Consider the following 10,138-nt stretch of genomic DNA (forward strand, 5'->3'; position numbering starts at 1 on the left):
CACATGCCCCAAAATTCTGTCCTCCCACTTCACTGGAAATTGTCTTATTGCATTCACCACCTCAACCATTCCACTTCCTACAAATGCCTCTATGTGGCCAAACCATAATAGAAGTCACAAAAAATTGTTAAACTTTCACACTGAAAAAGTGTGCCCTACAGTTTGTTATGTTTGTGATGCTATGTGATGTGAAAAGTATCTGGCGATATCTGACTTCTCATCCATGGCTGTTTGTCAGCCAAATATGCAGCTTGCTCTCAGTGTATACTATGAGAGACAATAAAGAGATTGTGCTCCATGTGTAAGGATGTTTAAAAAATGTGTGCAAAATCTTGGCTGCAGGATTTAATATCTTTTCAAGAAACCAGTCAGATGTTATTTTTGTTATTTTTGCCATAAAATCCTTGCCTCAACTCAACAGTAGTGGCTCAAGAGCTTTTGGATAGCAGAAGCCAGTTACAATTCCATGTCTGGGCAGTGACACTCTTGATCCTCAATCATTACATTTCAGATTCAACAACAGCATGGGATTCTTTCTCAGATATTGACACTACTGCTGCTGAATAAGACATTGAATCAGGACATTCATTTAGAGTTCTTGTTGACATGTTGCCATAAGCATTTGAAAACACAAATACACAAATGTCTAATATCAAGAAAGGACTAGAAAACAGCAAAAAGAAGTGACGTGGTTTTAAAATTGTGATATAAAATAAATGATGAGTCAGGAAACAACCCTGATTCAAGTGAAATTTTAAACAAACCAAGTTTCTTTCTTTACATTTCTGGATGAATATACTCTTTGAAATTTTTCAAAGCCTCACCCTATCACTGTCAAGGCACCTGCAGAAGCTCAAGGTGCACTGCGGAGTCAACAAATTATTAGTCATATTTTTCTTTGTGAGAAAAATCCTAATCAAGCCATGTTGTCTGGTCAAGATGTTTTGCAAATGTTGTAAATAAACTAGAGATGAATGAATATAACTGGATCATTACACTGACACACTAAGAAAGTTCCATCCAGCACTTAAAAAAAAAGATTAACATCAATTCTTTAAAACAGAATATAGATGAAAAACTACAAAAACAACAAAGACAAACTCATATCCTCATAACAAAAAATGCAAGAAAATAAGAATATAGGCATAAAAATGTAGGAGCTGTACTATATATGCATATATGAGGAGCAAATATAAGCATGTGAACAAAGCATTGGAACAAAGATGACAATCATCTCTTGTTCATGCTTTTGCCAAAATGTAGCAGTACTTACTTCTGTCAGGTCACTCTCATCAGTAATTCGAGGTATGGAAGATACAATACCATTTTTACCAGCAAACTTGAAACTGGCTACACTGTAGCCCAAATAATAACTGTTTTCCCATTTAGTGTTCATGTTACCATCTTGCAAAATTTGTTTTCCCAAGTGCCTCAAATCATGCTTGTCAGAATCAGGAGCCAGTCCAACTTCCCAAGTATCTCCTGGAGAGAGAGAGAGAGAGAGAGAGAGAGAGAGAGAGAGAGAGAGAGAGAGAGAGAGAGAGAGAGAGAGAGAGAGAGAGAGAGAGAGAGAGAGAGAGAGAGAGAGAGAGAGAGAGAGAGAGAGAATTTAGGATTACATTGAAAACACTATATAAAAAAATGGGTTCAAGCACAATGTACAATCTGGGATTCATTCTTGGCCATATAGATGGCTGTATGTAGCATGCCCAGTAAGTTTTGTTCAGCATCCTTCATTAGGGCAATTCATTCATCATGACTTATTTCTTATTAAAACAAAACTATTGCTGTGATTGTCATTGCAAAAATACTTTATTTTTTATTTATCTATTTTTTTTTTATGTAGGAGGGGCACCGACCAAGAGTAACAAAATTGTAATAAAAAAGTCCACAGAGACGCTGGTCCCTGAACAGAGTCAAAAGCATTAGTCAAAAATTACAGGTAAGTGCCTTGAAACCTTCCTCTTGAAAGAAGGTGAAAATACAGAAGCAGGCAGGGATTTCCAGAGTTTACCCGAGAAAGGCATAAATAATCGAGAATACTGGTTAACTCTTGCATTAGAGAGGTGGACAGAATAGGGGTGAGAGAAAGAAGAAACTATTGTGCAGTGAGGCTGCAGGAGGAGTGAAGTCATGCAGTTAGCAAGATCAGAAGAGCAGTTGGCATGAAAATAGCAGTAGAAAATACCAAGAGATACAATATTGCAGTGATAAGAAAGCTGAAGACAGTCAGTTAGAGGAAATGAGGTGATCAGACAAAAAGCTTTTGATTCCACCCTATCAGTACAAGTGGAGCACCCCCATACATGTGAAGCATGCTCCACACATGGATGGATAAGACCATTTGCAGAGTTAGCAGCTGGGATGGGATGAGAAAAACTGGCAGAGACAACTCAGAATGGCTAACTTCATAGAAGCTGTTTTAGATAGAGATGAGACACGAAGTTTCTGGTTTAGATTATAAGTAAGGGGCAGAATGATGATGTTCAGTGTAAAAGAGAGGGAAAGTTGAGTGTCATTGAACAAGGGGGAGATAGTCGTCTTTTTTTTTTATATAGGAGAGACACTGGCCAAGGGGAACAAAAATCCAATAAAAAAAAAGACCACTGAGATGCTAATCCCAGAAAAGGGTCCAAAGTGGTAGTAAAAAATTGAAGGATAAGTGTTTTGAAACATCCCTCTTGAAGGAATTCAAGTTATAGGAATGTGGAAATACAGAAGCAGGCAGGCAGATTCAGGGTTTACCAAAGAAGGGGATGAATGATTGAGCATACAGGTTAACTCTTGCATTAAAGAGGTGGACAGAATAGGGGGTGAGAGAAAGAAGAAAGTCTTGTGCAGCGAAGCCATGGGAGGAGTGGAGGCATGCAGTTAGCAAGATCAGAAGAGAAGTTAGCATGAAAATTAGGGTAGAAGACAGCTAGAGATGCAACATTGCGACAATGAGAGAGAGGCTGAAGACAGTCAGTTAGAGGAGAGGAGTTGATGAGACAAAAAAGCTTTTGATTCCACCCTGTCTAGAAGAGCGGTATGAGTGGAACCCCCTCAGACACATGAAGCATACTGCAGACATGGATGGATAAGGCCCTTGTACAGAATTAGCACCTAAGGGCGTGGTGAGAAAACCTGGCAGAGACATCTCAGAAACCCTAACTTCATAGAAGCTGTTTTAGCTAGAGATGAGATGTGAAATTTCCAGTTCAGATTATAAGTAAAGGACAAACCGAGGATTATCAGTGTAGAAGAGGGAGACAGGTGAATATCACTGAAGAAAAGGGGATAGTTGTCTGGAAGGTTGTGCTGAGTTGATAGATAGAGGAATTGAATTTTTGAGATACTGAAGAATTATAAGTTTGCTCTGCCCCAATCAGAAATTTTAGAGAGATCCAAAGTCAGGTGTTCTGTGGATTCCCTGTGTGAACTGTTTACTTCCCGAAGGATCAGGCATCAATAAAATGATGTGGAAAAGTGCAGGGTGGTATCATCAATGTAGGAGTGGATAGGACAAGAAGACTGGTTTAGAAGATCATTGATGAATAATAGGAAGAGAGTAGGTGACAGGACAGAACCCTGAGGAACACCACTGTTAATAGATTTAGAACAGTAATCATCTACCACAGCAGCAACAGAATGGTCAGAAAGGAAACTTGACATGAAGTTACAGAGAAAAGGATAGAAGTCATAGGAGGGTAGTTTGGAGATCAAAGCTCTGTGCCAGACTATCAAAAGCTTTTGATATGTCTAAGGCAACAGCAACAGTTTCACCAAAATCTCTAAAAAAGGATGACCAAAACTCAGTAAGGAAAGCCAGATCACCAGTAGAGTGGCCTTGACAGAACCCATACTGGTGATCATATAGAAGGTTGTGAAGTGATAGATATCTAAGAATCTTCCTGTTGAGGATAGATTAAAAAACTTTACATACACAGGAAATTAAAGCAATAGGACAGTAGTTTGAGGGATTAGAATGGTCACCTTTTTTAAGAACAGGCTGAATGTAGGCAAACTTCCAGCAAGAAGGAAAGGTAGATGTTGACAGACAGTTCAAAGAGTTTGAATAGGCAAGGTGCAAACATGGAGGCACAGTTTCATAGAACAATAGGAGGGACCCCATCAGGTCCATAAGTTTTCTGAGGATTTAGGCCAGTGAGGGCATAGAAAAATCACTGTGAAGGATCTTAATGGGTAGTATGAAGTAGTCAGAGGGTGGAAGAGAGGAAGGAACAAGCCCTGAATCATCAAAGGTAGAGTTTTTAGCAAAGGTCTAAGTGAAGAATTCAACTTTAGAAATAGATGAGATAGCAGTGGTGCCATCAGATTGAAATAAAGGAGGAAAAGATAAAGAAGCAAAGTCATTGGAGATGTTTTTGGCCAGCTGCCAGAAGTCACAAGGGAGGGTTAGATCTTGAAAGATTTTGACACTTTCTCTTAATGAAAGAGCTTTTGGCTAGTTGGAGAACAGACTTCGCACGATTCCAGGCAGAAATATAAAGCGCATGAGATTCTGGTGATGGAAAGCTCAAATACCTTTTGTGGGCCACCTCTCTATCATGTGTTCAACCAAGGTTTCGAAGATTTAGGTCATGAGAAAGAGTGAGGAATATAAGCCTCCATGCGAGACACTATCACCACTGTTATGCGCTCAACACACAGAAATGTGTCCCTGACACAGAAACAGTAGTCATTCCAAGGAAAATCACCATAATACCTCCTCAGGTCTCCCCAATTAGAGGCAAAATGCCAGAGGCACCTCTACTTTGGGGGATCCTGCTAAGGGATTGGAGCAATAGGACAAGATACAGATATGTGGTTGTGATTGGAGGAACCCAACAGAGAAGAGCGAGTAACAGCATAAGCAGAAGGATTAGAGGTTAGGAGAAGGTCAGGAATGTTGGGTGTACCTCCAAGGCAGTCAGGAATATGAGTAGGGTGTTGCAACAGTTGCCAAGTTAGTATTTAGCTTAGTTCACCAGGATGGTCAGTGAAAGGAGGGGAAAGCCAAAGCTGGTGGGCAACAGTGAAATATCCAAGAATGGAGATCTTTACAAAAGAGAAGAGTCAGAATGTGCTCTACTTTGGAAGTTAAGTAGTCAAAGAATTTCTTATAGTCAAAGGAGTTAAGTGAGCAATATACAGCACAGATAAATTTAGTTTGAGAGGTGGTGGAAAACTCAGAAAATTCAAGAGTGCAGGCATGAGAGGAGGTTAAATCATTGTGCACATAGACACAACATCCAGCTTTTGGAATGAAAATGAGGATAGAGAAAATAGGAGGGAACAGAAAAGGGGCTACTGTCGGTTGCCTCAGACACCTGTGTTTCAGTGAGGAAAAGAAGATGAGGCTTAGTAGAGGAGAGGTGGTATTCTACAGACAGAAAATTAAATCTGAGGCCACAAATATTGTAGAAGTTAAGGAAGAAAAAGTTAAGGGGGGTGTGTCAAGACACTTAGGGTTGATACCAGAAGTGCAGTCCAACCTGGGGATATAGGTGGTTCCATTCCCAGATGGGGATTCCACGGCTGGTGTAGGAGTCACCATTTTTAATCTAGAATTTTGAGTGAAGAGTGTATGTGTAATTAGGTGCATGTAGTTTTGTGTGAGAGTTGTCTTTAGTTGATTTATAAGACTGAAATCTATCATTTGTACATGTCAATGTACAAAGATATAAAGCCAGGCCTAAACTTTTACAGGTTCAACAATCATGGATCTGATTTTTGACAGACTGACACTGAAAATGTATACTGATATAACTTTTCATGGACTGAAAGCTCTTTGTCACTACATGGTGCCACTGTACTGAGCTGCTGCAGCGCTAGTCTGAAAAAGAGTCCCTAATTACCTTGACTTTCCTATGTTTGTACAAGAAGCTCTTTATCAAAGTATCAGCACACAAAACTGATGTCGCCGGTAAACTTCATAGGAAAAATTCAGATGTGAAAAGATAAACCATAGTTGTATTTCCTTGAACCAAGCCTAATTTTTTAACATCTTGCAAAACAAGGTTTTTCAATTACTAAAATAGCTCAGAATGAGTTATGCCTAGCCTTTAAAAATGTTTAAGTTATGTCTATTTTTAGCATGCCAGAAAGTCTTGTCATAAAACTTATGTAATGCACCATACATGAAATGTACACTAGGCAACAGAGGCTGGGCACACTCTTCATCTGAAGATGAGCTTTGGTCCATTATTTTTTACATTTGTATTGTGCCATTACACTCACTACACAGGTAACATCTTTCTCCTGACCCTCCCTACTCATGGTGCACTGAATATTGCATCCAATTAAACTCATTTTTGGAGGCAGCTCTTGAATTTTCCCACCTTACTACCAACTTGTGTATAGTGGACTAGTAGCAGAAACAAGCCCATCTCAACTCAAGGATGTCTTCTGCCCTCAACCTTAAGTGATGAAACTTACTGCAATTTTGTTTTCAGCTTTTTAGACTGGCATATCAAAATGAGTTCATAATGTTAGTTAAATATTTTCAGAAGCAGATGAGATTTGTCTTAGATTATACTTTTAAAAAAATAACACAAAATACTTTGCTTTATTGCAAGGTGTTGAACAATCTGGCTTGGTTCTCAGAAAAAAACGAAAGGGCTGTAGTTATTTTCTGAACAACTTTGCTATGAAGTTTATTGATTATATCAACTGTATGTGCTGATAATTTGATGAAGGGATTTTTGCATAATATCAGAAAGTCAAGATAATCACGGTCTTTTTTCAGCCCAATAGCCCAGTGATGCATGAGACATCTCTGCACAGAAGTCTTCCACTCAAATACTGCACATGTAGCACAGCTCACCATGCTATAAACACATTCCACTCACTACACTAAACCCCATTCCCTCTGTTACTTATCAGCATTACCAATTTAGCATGTTTTTGGTGACCAATTACGTTCCTACTTCCTGTATATCATGTACACCTCTCATTCCTCTCCAGCTGTCCCTTTCCCTTGTTTTAACCCAGCCCTTGACCACGTTCCTAGACACCCACTGGAGATGCTCCTAAACGTGCAAAGAAGGTGCTGACTCTAGAAAAGAAGTTATTTGCATATAATAAAAGAAGGGAGGCAGAGGGATAGAGTGTGCAGTGTTGAAGGCAATGGTGACACATCATTGGTAGTCATGTTTGTGATTCTGAGATGGGAAGATTGAGTGAGAGGCCATACCACAATATTCATCATTATTTTGCTTACTTTTACATCTACTATATATTAAAGGAAGTGTTTGCAAATACATGTACTACATGAAACTAATTTTAGTTAAACAAGGCCATAAGAGGGTCAGGAGTGCCTTTAAAGGGATGCACGATTGTATGGGGAATTAAGAGTTTTTAAGGGGATACATGAATTATTTATGGATTTTCATCATTCAATGATGTCTCTTTACCTACCTAATCCCCTTGAATGTTGAGGGCTAGCTGTATTTCCTATACTCTGTTGCCAAATAAGGATTTTCCTTAAGACAAATTGAGAAGAGAGGATAAAGACAATGAGTAGGAGGAGACCCTAAAGGTTCAATCGTACAGCTATCCAAACACAAGCCAAGCAAATACAGAACAGTATCCTAAATGGCCTGTGGTGTCATGGTAATGATGCCAAGGGTGAAAAAAACATCAGAGTTGATAAGAGGGGCACTTAGGGCCATGTTGTTCCACACAGAAGACAGGGGAAAGGAACATCAAGTATTGGCCAAAATTAAAGCAGATATAACTGTCAGAACTAATGGAGCACCACCCGCTGCAAACAAATCAGTGTTTAAGACCAAATGTTGCAAAACATTTTATTTTTTCAATCATCTAATATTTTTGAGGATATGAAGCAATTTGTGCCTCACCTCCAAAATATATTCCTTTTCTATGATAAGAATTATACAAATTACTTATAATTTCCACTATAAATGTCAATTACCAAATAATTATTTGAAATTTACACAGCATAACGTTGATAAATTTTTTACCTCTCCATGTCCAGCACCCTGGTGCTCCTAAGGCAAATGTGTTTTGAGCCTGTGGAGAAAAAACATAAATATATATACCAATTATATATATGTAAGAGTACGGTATAATCTAAAGTAAGGCATCTCAGTCTTTTTATTTCTTTAAAACTTCCAACAACAACCAAAATATTCCCTGGAAGCCATGTTTATACAGAATGATATCTTCCCCCAAATCAAATGATCTTTCTTTACATTTACAACAAAGAATGTCCTCACTGCATTTTTTCACTTTGTTATGTGAACAATGGACAGGACTTCTTCCATCACTATCATCTCAAAAGAAGAGTACCTGAGAAAAGTGTGAGAAAAATACTCGATTCTCTCTGACACTACAAAGTTTGAAGTAACCACAAGAAATCCAACAGAGAATATCAAAAAAATCAATGCTACTGTCACTGTCATCAACTCCATTCCTACTGCCATGAAATTCACTCCAAGTGGAAGACCAGCACATCATCACTTCACTTGATGTCGAAAGTCTTAACCAATGTTACAGTAGAAAGGACAATCTAAAGTCTTGAACAGACTTTACAGAAATGATGACATCCTGAAGCTCAACATATCTGAAGATGAGCTGTGTACATTACTACAAATCTGCACAAAAGAAGCACCTTTCACTTGTCCATGTGGGAAAATGTACAAGAAAATCCATGGTGTAGCAATGGGAAGCCCACTCAGAATCCTGTTCGCTAATTTCTTCATAGGAACTATTAAAAGCAATACTCTACAAGACAGCTGCCCCTCATTCTACTACCACTAGATGACATATTCATCAATATCAAAAACATAAAAAAGCTTGAGGACCTCTGGCCTTAACTTCACCTATGAAGAATCCAGGAATGGTTGCTTATAATTTTTGGATGTTCTGATCACTGCAAACAACTCATGATTCTCTACAAGCATATACACAAAGGAAAAACAATCAAGGACAGTGCCTCAATGGAGACGGTGAATGCCCATGATGATATCTCCATTCTACTATCAACACATATGTCTGACATGCTCTCACCCACTGCTCCTCCCAGGACACCACACACAAAGAATTATAACACCTCTTACAAGTACTCATTAAGAATGGATATAAGAACAGTGAAGTCAGTGAAGCAATTAAGAAAACTATCAACAAATGGTACTCCAATGACAAATGCCCACCCCTACAAGAAAAGATTCAACTGCTTTACAAGAACCACATGTCCTCAGAATACAAAACAGATGGGAATGCCATCAAAAACATAATTAAGAAAAATGTCTGAACTACAAATCCTGAACAGATCATTGAACTCATCATATATTACAAAGAAACAGAAAATATCCTAACTCATCATGGAAGACATAAACACAAAACTTACTGTCTCCATAGGTAGTGTCATCTACTAGAATGAGTGCACTGCTGAGGATTATGGACCTCAATCCTACATTGGGATGATGATGACTACTCAGTCTAGAAGACTGACCTCCCATTTACAAACCAGAGCTATCAAGAACACAACTATACCAAACATCAAACAAACATCAGCCACCAAATCATAGAAGTCAGCACTACCATCACATATAAAGAGCAAGACTCAAAAAGATTAAGAATATTAGAAGCCCTCTACAGAGAAGAAGCATCACTAGCAATAAATTCACAAATCAGAGACCTGCAGATTCTACCTTCAAGGAAATGTAGGACGGAAACCAGCACAACGGTGCTCGGCCAGTACGAAGTGTCTGTCAATCACCATTCATGCACTGCCTAGTGCACGCTCTCTACTGCATTACAAATATAGGTGCTTGCCCACCCTGAGCATCATTCACCTGAAGATGTTCCAAGAAGAGGAACAAAACATTGCAAAAAAAAAAAAAATCAATTTTTGGACAGCTCCTTGGAGCACAGCCACTCACAAAATGAGTTGATTAAACAAGTGGAAAAAACAACCAAAAATTAAACAATGCTGAGGTCACCCTTCCTTTTAACCTCATCTACTTAAAAGAGAATACCCATCCTAGCTATACCAATATATAATATATATATATATATATATATATATATATATATATATATATATATATATATATATATATATATATATATATATACACACAATGGAACCTTGGTTAGCAGACATTTCTCTTTGCAAACAACTTAGTTT

The 10,138-nt window shown here is 38.4% G+C and overlaps 1 protein-coding gene across 4 annotated transcripts in view; it reads right to left on the reverse strand.

Annotated features, from left to right (window-relative positions):
- Positions 1-10,138, reverse strand: part of LOC135100963 (integrin alpha-5-like) — an 89,984-nt gene that overhangs the window by 62,802 nt on the left and 17,044 nt on the right. For 3 of the 4 annotated variants that reach the window (XM_064004596.1, XM_064004582.1, XM_064004589.1), the window contains 2 exons: positions 7,968-8,016; positions 1,274-1,482 (listed from right to left, as the gene is read on the reverse strand). In XM_064004596.1, coding sequence (XP_063860666.1) covers positions 1,274-1,482; positions 7,968-8,016 — 258 coding nt within the window. The remainder of the gene's footprint in view (positions 1-1,273; positions 1,483-7,967; positions 8,017-10,138) is intronic. The other variant, XM_064004602.1, reaches the window with a different exon arrangement.

The sequence above is a fragment of the Scylla paramamosain genome, chromosome 1 (assembly GCF_035594125.1).
Source record: "Scylla paramamosain isolate STU-SP2022 chromosome 1, ASM3559412v1, whole genome shotgun sequence".
Taxonomy (NCBI): Eukaryota; Metazoa; Arthropoda; class Malacostraca; order Decapoda; family Portunidae; genus Scylla; species Scylla paramamosain.